This window comes from Loxodonta africana, chromosome 11 (assembly GCF_030014295.1).
Source record: "Loxodonta africana isolate mLoxAfr1 chromosome 11, mLoxAfr1.hap2, whole genome shotgun sequence".
NCBI classification, from domain to species: Eukaryota; Metazoa; Chordata; class Mammalia; order Proboscidea; family Elephantidae; genus Loxodonta; species Loxodonta africana.
The window spans coordinates 95,398,211-95,413,935 of record NC_087352.1 but is presented as its reverse complement, the minus strand read 5'-3'; the positions used below and the strand labels follow the sequence as shown (position 1 = coordinate 95,413,935).

At 39.2% G+C, this 15,725-nt stretch overlaps 1 protein-coding gene across 3 annotated transcripts in view; it reads right to left on the bottom strand.

Moving 5' to 3' along the window:
- The window catches only part of MYOM1 (myomesin 1), a 198,456-nt gene that overhangs the window by 84,123 nt on the left and 98,608 nt on the right, over positions 1 to 15,725 (bottom strand). For 2 of the 3 annotated variants that reach the window (XM_023543963.2, XM_064294688.1), the window contains exons 15-18: positions 11,581 to 11,764; positions 10,945 to 11,119; positions 8,712 to 8,833; positions 4,874 to 5,070 (exon numbers count right to left, since the gene is read on the bottom strand). In XM_023543963.2, the coding sequence (XP_023399731.2) occupies positions 4,874 to 5,070; positions 8,712 to 8,833; positions 10,945 to 11,119; positions 11,581 to 11,764 (678 nt within the window). Of the gene's footprint in view, positions 1 to 4,873; positions 5,071 to 7,030; positions 7,319 to 8,711; positions 8,834 to 10,944; positions 11,120 to 11,580; positions 11,765 to 15,725 lie in introns of all 3 variants that reach the window. The other variant, XM_064294689.1, reaches the window with a different exon arrangement.

The following is a 15,725-nucleotide window of genomic DNA, read 5'->3' as shown; positions in this document are numbered from 1 at the left end:
ATTACAGCCAAGAAAACCCTATGGAACCCAGATCTACTCTGTCACACGGGGTCCTTTTGAGTCTGAATCAACTCAACAGTACGCCACAACAATGACAAACAGTGATCTAACCATTGGCCTTATACAGAAAAGTGTCAAATTTCTAATTTATTTTGTATGACAGAATCATAGCTATAGAATTTGCAGGTCAAAGTTTATAACAGTTAAAATTCTGGAATTGTTGCCCAACAAGCCTTTCAATAAGTGCTATCAGCTTATACTCACAGTAGCAGTAAAGAGAGATCTAATGGGCTGTATCCTTGCCGGTGGTTCACATTGCTTATTATCTTTTTGTAATCTTTGCTAATTAATTTGATACATTAAAAAGTAATTATTTAAAAAAAATAATAAAATGACAAAAAATCAGTAAGGATAAAGAAGATTTGATCAGCAAGAATACAAACGTGCCCTAAAGCTCATATATAGAATTCTTTACCCAACAACTGTAGAACATGCATTCATTTCAAGCGCACAAAGAACACTTACATAAATTGACTATATATGGGGCCATAAAACAAATCTCCACAAATGGCTGAGGGTTGAAATCACAGAGTATGCTCTTTAACCACAATTCATTTGAGCTAGAATCAGTTTACAAAAAAAGAGATAGTTTAAAAATTCTCATATGGATTAGGAAATTAAGAAATATACTTCTCTCAACAATAACCACAAAATATAAAACAAATTATTTAAAAAAAAGAAATATACTTCTACAATGCCCATAGGTAAAACAAGAAATATTATTCTAACTCAAAAATATTTTAAAGTGAATAGTAATGAAAATACTATATATATAAACTTAAAGGATGCTACTAAGGTGGTATTTAAAGGTACATTTATAGTTTTTTTTTAAAGTTGAAAATTAATGAGCTACACATTCCTATCAGAAGTTAGAAAAAGAATAGCAAAAGAAAGTTTAAGAAGGTAGAAGGAAAAATCAAGATGAGTATATACAATGAAATAGAGAAAGCAAACTTTTGAGCAAAGCCAGAGTTACTTTTTCAAAAAATAATACGATTGACAAATATCTGACAAGACAGGTCAAGAATAAAAGAGACACAAGTAACGCTCATCAGTAATGCAAAACAGACATCATCATAGATGTCGCATACATTTAAATATTATAAAAGGGTATTAGGAAAAATTCATGCTGACAGATTTGAAAGTGTAGATGAAATGGGTACATTTATAGAAAAACAAAACTTTCCAAAACTTAAACGATAGTCCTAAAACTACTTTTTTTAATTAAATACTTAGTCCAAAAGATTTCCACAAGGAAAAATCCAGATAGCTTCACCAGAGAGCTGTACCAAACAATCAAATTTTTCTAAAGAGTAGATGAAGAAGGAACACCCTCTAATTCATTTTCTGAGACTAGAATAAACCAAATACTAACACCTGGCAAGGATAGTACAGGAAGGGAAAACTGGAAGACCATCTCACTCCTGAACAGAAGCAAAAATCTCAAACAAAATGTTAGCAAACACAACCCAGGAATATATAAACAGTGTATACATAAGGTCCAAGTCAGGTTTGCACTAGGAATGCAAGGTTGTTTTTAATATTAGACAATTACTATAGTTCATCACATTAAAATTAAAGGAAAAAAATAGCATGATGACATTAACGGATTTTTCTTTTAAAAGTCTGGATAATTTTAATTAATTCTTAACAAACTAGAAATAGAAAGAAGCTTCCTTTAAAGGAAAAAACCAAACCCATTGCCGTCGAGTTGATTCTTCTGACTCATAGTGACCCTGTAGGACAGAGTAGAACTGCCCCATAGAATTTCCAAGGTTGTAAGGTTAAAAAAAAAAAAAAAATTTCTTTTTTTAACCTTTGTGGGAGCAGACTGCCACATCTTTCTCCCACAGAGGAGCTTGTGGGTTTGAACAGCCAACCTTTTGGTTAGCAGCTGAGCACTTAACCTCTATACCACCAGTGCTCCTTACGGTTTCCCTGAGCTGGTAATAAATGTCTCCAAAACATCTATAGCAAAGATAAGTTGAAATGTTGAAAGCTTTCCCTTTAAGATAAGGATCAAGTCTAGAATGACCAGTATCACCTCTTCTGTTCAACATTGTGTTAAAGATTCTAGGCAGAAAGTGAGGTAAGAAATGAAGTAAAAGATACACAATTTGGAAAGGAAGAAGCAAACTGTCCTTATTTGCAGATAATATGACTATTTAGAGAGAAAATCCAGAAGAACTTATAGATAACTTCTTAAAATCCTAAGTGTAGCCAAAAAAACTATATATAATAAATTATATGCAAAATTAATATCTAAAAATCAATTATTTCTCCCTATCAGTGACAACAAAATGATATATACTCTTTAAAATAACACTGAAAATATATAGTACCTATATGCTACCACCCACCTGTCAGTTTGGCATACTGTGGTGGCTTGCGTGATACTATGATGCTAGAAGCTATGCCACCAGTATTTCAAATACCAGTAGGGTCACCAATTGTGGACAGGTTTCAGCAGAGCTTCCAGACTAAGACAGACTAGGAAGAAAGGCCTGGCAATCTACGTCCAAAAATTAGGCTTTGAAAACCTTATGGATCACAATAGAACATTGTCTGATTTGCTTCCTTTGGACCAACAATCGTGAAGATGGCATAGACCAGATAACGTTTCACCCTGTTATACATGGGTCAGCATGAGTCAGAGTGGCTCAACAGCAGCTAACAACAACGTAAATAAATAAATGACGCGCAAGACCTCTGCAAAGAATTATAAAACTTCATTGAGAGACTTTACAGAAGACCAAAATAAATGGAAACAAATACCATGTTCACAGATTAAAAAGTTAGAAGACTCAATATTTTAAGGAGCTCAATGATTCTTCATTTACTTACAGATTCAATGCAAGCCAATCAGAATTCTAAAGGGTTTTAGTTTTGTTGAACTTTTTTCTCTTGTTTTTTCGTGGAACTTGGTAACCTGATTCTACAATTTATATCAAGGTACAAAAGACTAAGAATAGCCCTTGAAGAAGAGGAATAAAATGGAAGAAATTGATGAAGCAGTTATCAAATTTACTATAAAGCTATAATAATTAACTCAGGGTGGTATTGGCCCAGGGGTATACAAACAGACCAATGGAGCAGACCAGAAAGCCCAAAACGGACACATGCATATAGAGAAACTTATTATAGGACACAGATTACCTAGCAGAACAATGCGAAAAGGACACTTTTCAACAGGGTATCTAGGACAACTGGGTATCCGGAGAGGGGAAGTTACTTTGACCCTCACCTCACCCCATACACAAAATCTGTAGATGAATTAATGACTTAAAAGTAAGTGACAAAACTTTAAACTTTCAGAATATAATCCAGTGCACTATCTTCATGACCTTGGAATAGAGAAAACATTTCTTTAAAAACGAGCAAAAATCACTAATGACAAAGCAAATTAGCTGATAACCTAACTACGATAAATTTGATAATTTCAATGAGATTAAAATTGAGGTACTTCCCATAAAGAAAGGAAAATATGAGCCATTGAGGTGGGAAAAGATACTGTAAGTTATACAGACACAAAGGACTTACCATCACACTGTATGAAGAACTTAACAAATCAATAAGAAAACCCAACAGAAAAATGGGCAAAAACCTTGAACACGTATGCTGTAACAGAGAATATAAAAATGGACTACACGCATAGGGAAAGACTTTCCAACCCATTTGACACTCGGATGGTCAAATGTGAAAACGTGTGAATACACCATGTGTTGGCAAGGATGTGTATCAATAGGAGTTCTCATACTATTCAGAAAACAGTATAGAATTATCTAGTAAAGTGACACAGACCCCATGACCCTGCAATTCTACTTTTAGGTGATAACCTAGAGAAACTAGCACAATGTGTGCCAGGAGACATGTACAAAAATGCTCATAGCTACACTGTTTGCAGTAGCTAGAAAAGTAAAAATGCCCAAATAACAACCAAGTAAATTGTGATATGGTCATATAGTGGAATACCATACAGTCATGAAAAAGAATGAGTTATAGCTCCTATATACACCAACATAGAAAAATCCTCAAAGCAATTTTTATGCACTTTCAGTATGTGTGTTATATTCAATACATTTTGAATGTTAAATTAAAGAATCGTGGCATTGAGGTGGGGGAAGCACCACGCCCCGGGCCTCATAGCATGGGACTCTGGGAGTGCTGGGAGGTAGCAACTTTAATTATTTAATAGCTGTGGTGTTGATGCTCTAAAGAGGGGGGCCATCGTTATGGCAAAAGTGAGACCCCTTAGATGCTTTGAGGAGGTCTGATCGAGGACACCCACGTGTGGAAGAGAAACTTGAAGGTGAATACTCATGCAGCACCCCTTTGTGACCCTCAGAGCCACTACAATAGGGGATACTTCATAGGTGTGGACTGAGGTCTGGCCATCAACCTTGTGTTCCTCTATCCCCTGTGAGCGGAACATGGAAAGTTAAAAATCCAGAGTCACTTGAAGCTAGTGGCATATTGGTTACAGATATTTTATAAGGTTTGGAAGAATCACTAATTTATACAGTAAGTATACAATTCATATTAAATATTCTAAGAGGTTATTATGTGTATGTATAACCCAAAACCCAGTGCCATCGAGTCGATTCCAACTCACACCAATGAATCAGAAAATATAACTCCTGCCTGTTTAGCCACTCTACTATTTACTTTGATACGTTTTCTCACAAAGGCCCTACCATTGCAGACAATGGAAACAGGAGAAACAAAATGGAACACTCACAAGGTACTGGGTGTGTGCATGCAGCGGTGCGACCATACATGTGACACTCGGCACTAGAGAGAGGCACATCCTTACCTTGTACGCCTGATCACTGACGGCCTTAATGTTGGCTTCTTTCCATTTTCCTGGTACCCCGTCAATTACTTCGCGATAGTTCACATAATAGCCAGAGATTTCAGCCCCTCCAGTCTTTTCTGGTTGCTTCCATCCAAGAACCATTGAGTCACGAAAACTTTCGAGACAAGTGATATCATAGGGTGGAGATGGTGTCGCTGTTGCAATATGAATAGCTCGTGAGTAGGCAGAAAGGCACTTATGATTCCATATATATCAAACTTGTGGAACTGGTGCCATTCGTGAACACAATAGATCTTGTGGCCCAGAAAAACTAAAACGAGAACCTGATCAGTAACTTGGCAAGTTATTTGGTATATGAGAAAAAAATTGATGTAATAAAAATATATACTGCAAATGTTATTCAAAAAATACAAATAAGATGCCCCTAGAGAGCAATTAGTTTTGGAGTATTAACAGCAAAATGATGAAACATCTTGAAAAATTGATTTTGTTCCCCACAAGAAGAAATATTTTTCCCCAAGGTATTTTTTTTTACTCATGTTTCCTTATATGGCTTTGTTTTTATTTGCTTACTGAGGAAAATGTAACATGTCTATCAATTTTTGCATCAATTTGCTTATTAGAATTTCCATATATTTGTAAATTAGCACTTCACCATTGAGGAGCACTCACCTGTGCGAGACCTTACAACTATACAGTTTTTGTCTGCACACAGGGAAAATCTTACTTTGCAGCTCAACTAAATGTCACCTTTTAAGAAACATTTTTAAAAACAAGCACAATCTGCCACGTGACTTTCTCTTGGTAATTATTTCTGTAGCAATATTTTTAACCTGTTGTGGGAACATTATTCATACAGCACAAGATACTAAACAGCTGTCACTGTTTATTACTGCCTCGCCAGAAAAAATAATTAGAAGATATTTCTTAAAAATCTTCATTTATGGTGGCTTTGCTGATCAACTTTTCACCCAGCTACTGACATTACAGTTTCATATGAGGGGCAACTATGGAGAGAAATCTATCTAGATAGACAATAACATCAAAAATAATTTTCTGAATACTCATTTGGATTACAGGAAGTATAGGAACTGTCTCATTCTTTTTCAAAAAAATGAAATCTTTTACTTCCCTCTCTATTTGAATATGAAGTCTCAAATTAATATCTCATGTCATCTTGAGTTGAAGGGACCAATAAATGTGTCAAAAAGAATAGCAGAGTTTACAGAAGTTGGAGTGGGGTAGAAATAGGGAAAGGATATAACTTATCAGCATAGGAAGGTCATCATTTCATTTTTATTTGACAAGAAAAACATTGTCTCCTAGAATATATAAACGACAAGTACCAAATATCCTAATCAGATAAAGCTTAGCTTACTGACAAACAGTCTTAAATAAATCAGTTCAGGGAACATGAATTGTGTAGCGTCAATCAGCCATATATGCTTATAATACTTTATTAAACTTTTCATGGCAGCTCCAAGGTAAAATCACTTATATTGATTTAGACTAAATGTGAAGGATAATTTGAAAACCTGAGGATACACCACAGAAGTTAACTGTTACCCTGGCAAAATATCACTTCTTGGTGAAAATTTTTCTTATATGTGGACTGAACATGAATATTTCAAAACACCTTACCTAGGCTATGATGGTCAAGTCCTTCCTGCTCTAATCTCTAATTCCCTAAGCAAAATGAGTTCAAAGATATCTGCCTGGCCAAACCAAAAAGGACTCTGTAATCAAATTATTTTAAAGGTTCCATTGCCATCAAGTGTAATGAATAAAATGCAAAAGCAAAAGCTATATAAAATTACTTTTATAACACATTAAAAAAAAAAATCCCACTGCTGTCGACTCCTACTCACAGCGACCCTATAGGACAGGGTAGAACTGCCCCATGGAGTTTCCAAGGACCACTTTTGGATTTGGATTTGAACTGCAGACCTTTTGGTTAGCAGGCATAGCTCTTAACCACTTCAGGTTTTCCTATAACACATTAGGCAAAAGTGTTTCAAGTGGAGAGCTGAAAACACGTGGGAACACGATGAAACGGAGAGGAACGTGAACAGAGATGGGAGAATGCAATGTGGACAATGAGAGGTGAATACACTGATGGAGACAGACGGAACGGTTTTACTCTTCAGCGCTCACCTAGATCCTTCTTCTTTTTCAGAGGGTCAGACTTACTTTTCCCCTTAGGAGCTGCTTTCTCTGGTGGTGGGGTAAGCTCTTCCTGAACTGTTTCACTTACTTTACTCACTGCTGTTCTGCCCAGTTTGTGAGAGCTACTGGGCAGTGCAGGTTTGTTAGGTTTGCTACCAAGCAAAGCATCTTTCTTAGCGGTTGGCCGGGAGGCTTCATGCATGCCTCCCTGGAAGTCTGTTAGTCCACCAGGTGTGTCACTCAGGTCAGGCCACACATCTCGAGACACTCCTCCCCCTAAATTGCCAGACAATAACAAAAACACTTTGAGCCTAAATGCAGTATAAACTGCTCTTACTAGAACAAGGAGAAAAACATTAGGGCCACAAACAGAACAAAAACAATCTTGGTTTAACAGAAACCACTTGGATTTGCAAGAAATATGGAAACCACATGTTTCACACAATTTACACCAACAAACATTTCGACTTCTCCAGATTCAAGAAGAAGAAGAAATGGGAACAAAAAAACCACAGACAGATCAGGAACTGCTTTGATTTGCAGAAACTAGAGTTTTTTAGTATATACAAGAAAAGGTAAATCTCAGACATTTCTTGAGTGAATAAGCCCTATCACTCAACAGAATAGGGGGAAAAAGGACCAAAAGTACACAAAAGACATAATATTAATGATCTTGGTTTTATAACAGAGTTATACACATTACAGCAACAGTAATGGTCTGGACCTCCCAACCTCAAAAAACATATTCACTATTGCCCACTTCATACCCAAACCACACCAAGCCATGAGTCAATTCCAACTCACGGCAAGCCCATGTGTTATAGAGTAGAACTGCTCCATAGGGTTTTCTTGGCCAAAATCTTATGGAAACAGATTGCCAGGCCTTTCTTCTGCAGAGCTGCTGGGTGGGTTCAAACCACCAACCTTTACGTTAGTAGTCAAGTGCAAACCGTTTACACCAGCACAGCTGCCTGCCCATTTTATGAGGAATGCTAAAAGAGAAATATCGAATGCTAACTGAAGACAATTGATATTAAATATTTTTTTCTCTTTACATATGTGTTACTATATCACAGATTTCATTTTTACTGTTTTGAACTGCCTTTGCTTACTTTATTCAAGATTGGGAGGTACACCACGCGCAGGCATAAAATTGCTTTGTTGCTGGTTTTCTTCTGACCATTACTTTGCAGGCAGAAAGGAGCCATATGATTAATCAAACATATGTGCCTCATATGAATTTTAGAGTTTATAAAAAGCATGTTAACATGCCGTTAGTGCAAACAAGCCAGCTCTGTGACAGATGAAATGATACATGTTATGGGTGGTCTACCACTTTATGGAATTGGATGGTCCTTCGCATTCCCAGAATGAGCATGGAGTTAGGATGGAGACTGACACAAGGGTTCATGGGAAATTTCAGAGGAACTTGGACTTGTGAAGATGAAAAGGCTGTGGGTGCAGAGAAACTGGATGAGTGATGACGATGTGGAAATGATAGCTGCAGAAGGTTCGACGTTGCCTAGGCTGAGGGAAAACCAGTGGCTGAGGATGGAACTACTGAGCAAACACTAGAAGCTTTAAGCAATTTCCAGAGAGGATGGTATCTTCCTGTAAAACTTAGAAAAATTCATTTTTTTCCCTACCTAATTATGGGTAAGAAACTTACCAATAGCAGCTTTTACTTGAATAGCTTCTGAGTCCTGTGAATAGTCACTAAGTCCAGCTGCGTTAACTGCTCTGACTCGGAAAATGTAACTCTGACCAGTCACCAATCCGTGACAAGTAAATCTAAAAGGAGAGAAACTTTCAGTAACTGTCCTAGGAGGGAAGTTAGGGGAAAGGGCTGTTAGTCTAACTGAATGAGCTGGCTTAAAGAAAATCATCATTTTTTTTTTAAAGGAAGGAAAAGTTGTAGAGAGGCACAGGGAATGTAAGTGCTTTCGACAAGGAGGTAACTAAGGCAATCTTCTAAACTCGCTCTCGTGAAAAATGAGGAGTTTCAATTTAACTGCCAATTAGTCCCCTAACCGTTCTTAGTTTCTGTTTGCTCATCAGTAAAATGGGGATTACAATGTACAATGTCTACTTTGTAAATACTGGCCATAATTTTAATAAATAAGGCATTCAATAAATAATAACTAGTATTAATAATGGAAACGCTGGTGGTGTAGTGGTTAAGTGCTATGGCTGCTAAGCAAAAGGTTGGTAGTTCAAACCTACCAGGTGCTCCTTGGAAACTCTAAGGGGCAGTTCTACTCTGCCTATAGGGTCACTATGAGTTGGAATCAACTTGACAGCAATGGGTTTGTTTTTTGTTTGTTTGTTTGCTTAGTATTAATAATATTATTAATCACTATTTCAGGCATACATTATGGCTGTAAGGCATCTCTACTCCGTATCAGAGGCCATATCACTGTCCCTCTGCCTACCAAGGAAAGTACAACTACCTGAAAAACTACCCTAAAATCTGAAAATAGGGTGAAACATGAATTTCAGAATTATCACAGGAGAAAAGTGGGGTACAGAACTCAAATTCTAGTAAAAAAGACTGGGCTTAATGGTCTGACTGACACTGGAGGGACCCCAGGAGACAAGAACCTCGAATTCTCTGTTAGCCCAAAACTAAAATCATTCCTGAAGTTGAAGATTAGACTGGACTATAAGACAGAAAATGATACTGGTGAGGAGTGAGGTTCTTGGCTCAAGTAGACACATGAGACTAAGTGGGCAGCTCCTGTCTGGAGGAGAGATGAGAAGGCAGAGGGGAAGAGGAGTTGGTTGAATGAATGCAGAAATACAGAGTGGGGAGGAGGAGTGTGCTGTCACATTGTAGGGAGAGGAACTAGGGTCACGTAACAATGTGTATGTAAGTCTTTGTACGAGAACCTGACTTGAATTGTAAACTTTCACTTAAAACACAGTAATAATAACAATTTAAAAAATGCCTGGGTAAATTATGTTAGGTATGGAATCCAATATCACATCACCTTTTTTTTTTTTTTTTTTGCCTCTCGATACTTTATTATTTTTTATTGAGCTTTAGATGGAAGTTTACAAAGCAAATTAGTTTCTCATTAAACAATTAATACACATAGTGTTTTGTGACATTGGTTGCCAACCCTGTGATGTGTCAACACTCTCCCCTTCTCGACCTTGGGTTCCCCACTTCCATTTGTCCAGCTTTCCTATGCCCCCTGCCTTCTTGTCCTTGCCCCTGCGCTCGTATGCCCATTGAGTCTCATATACATGGTTGAACCATGTGCGTTATTGTTTGTTTTATACGCCTATTTAATCTTTGGCTGAAGGGTGAACCTCAGGTGTGACCTCAGTACTGAGTTAAAAGGGTGCCTGGGGACCACACTCTCAGGGTTCTCCAGTCTCTGTTAGACCAGTAAGTGGTCTTTTTTTTTTTGTAGTACCGCATCACTTTGGATATTAAAGATCAGAATATCAGTTGCCATTGAGTTGATTCTGACTCATGGTGACTCATGTGTGTCAGAGTAGAACTGTGCTTCATGGGGTTTTCAAGCGTAGATTTTTCAGAAGTAGGTTGCCAGGCCTTTCTTCCAAGGCACCTCTGGGTAGACTCAAACCTCCAACCTTTTGGTTAGCAGTGAGCATGTTGTGTTAACCATTTGCACCACCCAGGGATTCCAAAGATCAGCATAGAAGGGTAAAAAGAGAAGAAATAGCATAAAGGAAAAAAATCAGAAAAGAGATTTAAAGTGAACTCTCAGCATATAGCTGACATCGTATGTTTCTAAGTATTTTAACATCACGAGTAAACCTTTTTCCCGTCCTTTGCTGGATACCTGTATGGGACCATCTCCTCTTTGCACCGCTGTGACTCTACATCCCTCCGCATGCCCCTCCCTCCCCCTCATCCTCCCCACTGTTACCGTGGGCCTTTCACGGGGTTGTTGTTGCAGGGCTCCCACGTGCCAGAGCCAACAACACTTGACTCTATGTAGTACCCCACCAGCTCTTTTGCATCTTTGGATTCCTCCCAAGTAACCACCACTGAGGTGTCTGTGTTTCTGCTTGGTATGATTTTTCCGGGGGGCTTAGGGATATCTAAGGAAAGAGGAAAACAGTGGTCAAACCCAGGGTGGTTTTAAAAATTCACCTTTATTACATATGCACACACACGCACATGTAAGCTTTATAATATATTTGATAAAGCAGAAAATATACAAAAGAAACATTAGCTAATAATGACAAACCAAATATCCAGTGACCCGTTAACCAACTCTAGAAAAAAAATCTTCAGCAATACTTTTGTAACTCCTAGAGAAGGTGACTTTTCATAAATAAAAATCAAGTTTTTTTTTTTTTTGTTTAATGTACGAGTCAAGTAAAGCCACCAAATTAAATTTATAATAAGAAAGAAGGGTGTTGTCACCATTTTTACTTTTTTTTTTTTATATATACACCTATATATGTATGTATGTATACACACACATTAGATGCTTCCTTTGGAATTTCCCTCGAACTGCAGTAAAGTATTACAGTTGCATACTGTAACCTACACTTACCAAGCTTGTCCCCTACCACGGTCACCTCTGTCGCCTCTGAGGGCTCCCCAACTCCAGCTGAATTGGCACAGCGGACACGGAAAGAGTAGGATTTTCCTTCAGCTAAGTCAAACAGAGCAAAGCGGGGGGACTTCACTGGGAGCTCTGTGTTCACCCGCTGCCAGTTTTGAGTCCCAGCCTCACACTGCACAGAACAGAGAAACTCAGTGAGTGCAGCGAGGGTGGGCGGGACTGTAGGCCAGGTCACACGCCAGGTTTTAATTCTGTCAACAAATTGCTACCTGTTAGGAAAGTTAGGCTGGAGAAGAGATCTGGAGAAAACGAGGAAGGAAGCATCTGATGTCATACCCATTGCCGTTGAATCCATTGCGACTCATAGCGAGCCTGTAGGACAGGGTGGAACTGCCCCATAGGGTTTCCAAGGAGCGGCTGGTAGATTCAAACTGCTGACCTTTTGGTTAGGAGCCGAGCTCTTAACAGGTGTGCACCAGGGCTCCAAATGTTATGTTAGCTGCTTAAACCGTAATTACCTTGTTGAAAACTGTATTGTTTTAACTCTTATTTAATGACCCACAACATCATTCAAGTGTGTGGTCCTCAGAAGGCCTTCTGTGGCCATGCCCTCCCCATCACTCCCCATCCCTCACCCTGCTTGGTTTTTCCTCAAGACACTAATGACTCTTTGAAAGTAAACTGTTTGACTGACTCCTCCACTGGAAAGTAAATGCCACGAGTTCAGGGAGCTGTCTGCTCTCTGCTGTCGCCCAGAACCCAGGACTGGGCCCTGCAGGTCGTGGATGATCAGTGATACTTTTTCTGAATCAATGAGTGAATAAGTAACGTTAGCGAAAGATAAAGATTTTTTCCTTCCCTGAATTTTAGAATAAGTAATGGAGAAAACGAATTTAAAGAGATTCTCCTCTTGAAATTAAATGACCTAGCATGACCTTGAAATCCTGGAATGAAGGATGTGGTGTATAGTTGAGACTCTCAAAAGTCTTTTTCCCTCCTATTCTAGCTTTCAACTTTGCCCACAGTCAGCAGAAACAGAAATTTAGATACTTTTGCCTGGTTTTGCTCCTTGACATTTTAACGGTCTGGAAAGACTTTTCCAGAAATCCAAACCTTGGGACAGATTGACCAGCTCTCAAAGATGATACACTTTTGGAAACAGAAGTTTACTGGTGCATCATTCTGCATAACCTTCATTGAAACTGGAGCAGTATAGAATGGTGAAAAGGAGCCGGAGACACTGGTGCTGGTCCCAGCTTTGCTAAGAGCCAGCTATGTGACCTTGGGAAAGTCACCTAAATGCTCTGGCCTCAGTTTCATCATCTGTAAAATGAGCAGATTTGACAAGATAACCTCCAAAGCTCCTCCTTTCACTGTGTGTGGGAGGGTAAGGAGGATAAATCCTCCTAGACATTCAACCGGCTACCCATGGAGGGACAGAATTTTCCCAGAACTTTAATCATTTCATTTATACTTTTGATTCATCTTGACATATTCCCTCTTGGGGAACACTTCAGCAATTATCAGCCATTTACACTTTTACAATAATAGTAGCAGCTGCTTTTCACTGTGCTAAGAAACTTTATATGCCATTGTACCTCTTTAATCCTCTCAGCTGTGCCGTGAAGTAGGTATTGTGTCATCATCAAAGTTTTCCAGATGAGAAAACTTAAGCTTGGAAAGGCTGAAAGGCAGCAAAGTGGAACAGTTTTATATAGATCAGAACCAGATGGCCCAAGTTCAAATCCTAGCTCTGTCGCTTCCTGGGTGTGTGACCTCAGGCAAATTATATAAGCCATCCATGTTTCAGTGTCCTCATCTACAAAACAGATATGATGAAAATACCAGTATTCACCTCATAAGGTTATTGTAAGAATTAAGCAGAGTACTTAGAACACTGCCTGGTACATGATAAACTTCAGCTATTTTCATTCCTACTGAAAGAAACAGAGCTAGCAAGCGACACAGTCCTCATCTCTGACATGGGCAGATTTTTGACGAAAGAGAGAGAAAGAGCTCAAGGTGTAAGACACCTAAGGAAAAAGGCTGGAGGCTCTGGAGGCTGACGCATCCAGTTCTCTTGCCGATAGCGAATCTGCTGTAGCTGACAGGCAAGCTCATGCAAATTTCACCGTCGTGTAAAGAAGTTCCAGCACGAGGTAACAGAAGGAATGGCACCACCTTACATGTTCCTTAGAGTTTTGAAGATGGAAATGCCACAGACAAGAACAAGTGAAGGATTTCCCTTTAGAAAAGCGAACGTATTAGAAGCGGCTTATCAGAATTCACTTTAGACTCAGCTCAGGAGACCCATCTGACATTTGGACAGAGCGCTGTAACCACTCCAGGCTGCTCAGGTATCATATCAGGGTATTTTGTGAGTGTGCAGTGGGCCCCGGACAGGCCTACCCCACTCAGTGCTGTACTCAGAAATGCCCCCTTCTGAAACTCTGGTGGCGTAGTGGTTAAGTGCTACGGCTGCTAACCACAGGGTTGGCAGTTGGAATCCACCTGGCGCTCCTTGGAAACCCTATGGGGCAGTTCTACTCTGTCTTACGGGGTCACTATGAGTCAGAATCGACTTGACGGCAACAGGTTTTTCAGTCTATTCTAGAAGTCTCCAGGTGGTGTGAATAGTTAATGTGCTTGGCTGCTAATCAAAAGGTTGAAGGTTTGAGTCTCCCCAGAGGCACCCTGAAAGAAAGACCCAATGATCTACTTCCAAAAAATCAGAAATTGGAAATGCTATCGAGCACGGTTCTACGCTGACATGATGGGGTTGCCATGAGTCAGAGTCAGCAACTGGTTTGGTTTGGTTTTTTTATTCTGTTCTAAGACGGGTGCTGGTGAAAGGATATTTAAAGTTTAATCACAGATTCACACGTATTCAGGTCTAGGGAAGTTACAGATTTTCGTGGAGAAATTAGTTTATGTGATCAGAGGAAACGTTCAGCAGAAGCCAAAATCGGCTCATCTGAAGAAAATGCCTCAGTAGTAGCTCGCTGCGGTGTCACTGTTACAGGAAAGATGGTAATTACTGTCACAGAGGTTATTCACAACTCTTTTCCTGGGGGTGTTTCAAAGTGATTTAGTCGGGGTGCGTATTAAACACGCCAGGAAGTGAACATTTATCTATGACTCATTCTTGTCCCCTATTTAAAAAAAAAAATGCTGAGAAGGCTGCTCAAGTTACATTTTATTTGAGGCTGATATCTAGAAAACATAAAAATTAGTACAAATATAAATTCTTAGTATTTTGATAAAACCAGACTCTTGGAATGTGTCCACCTTGCATGTTGAAGAGATGAGGCATTTACTATTACCAACTTGATATGGATAAAAAGGAAGTGAGGCATGCGTCTCAAAGACCTGAGCTAAGAGTCCACGTCAAGGAAAAGTAATTAACAAAGGGAAAACACAGACCCTAACATTTTTAGCTTCAGTATAATTTTCTCAAGAGCCTCTGATTTCAAATAATTAAAAGACAATAAAGATATTTTCATACTGTTTTTATGTTGTTACCTAATGTGCAGATGTTTGCCTACACCTACATACCCTGGTGTCGCAGTGGTTAAGAGCTCAGCTGCTAACCAAAGGGTTGGCAGTTTGAATTCACCAGCCGTTCATTGGAAACCCCGTTGTTGTTGTTGTTAGGTGCTGTCCAGTTGGTTCCGACTCATAGCGACCCTGGGCACAACAGAACGAAACTCTGCCCGGTCCTGCGCCATCCTTACAATCGTTGTTATGCTTGAGCAGTTCTACTCCGTACTATAGGGTCCCTATGAGTCCGAATTGACTCGACGGCAATGCTTTTTAACAGGTATACACCTAGGGGACGAGCTGGTGGCACAGTGGTTAAAGCACTTAGCTGCGGTTTGAACCCATCAGCCACTCTGTGGGAGAAAGATGTGGCAGTCTGCTCCATAAAGGTTTGCAGCCTTGGAAACTCTATGGGGGCAGTTCTACTCTTTCTGATAGGGTTGTTATGAGTCAGAATTCTTGATGGCCGTGGGTTTGGCTTGGGATATACCTAGGCTATCTATTCTCTTGCAGTAACTGTCAGATAGTAGGTAGTGTCAGGAAGGTGCCCTGAAATTGAATGGTCAGAAGAGCATTAAGGTTAAAAGAGAGAG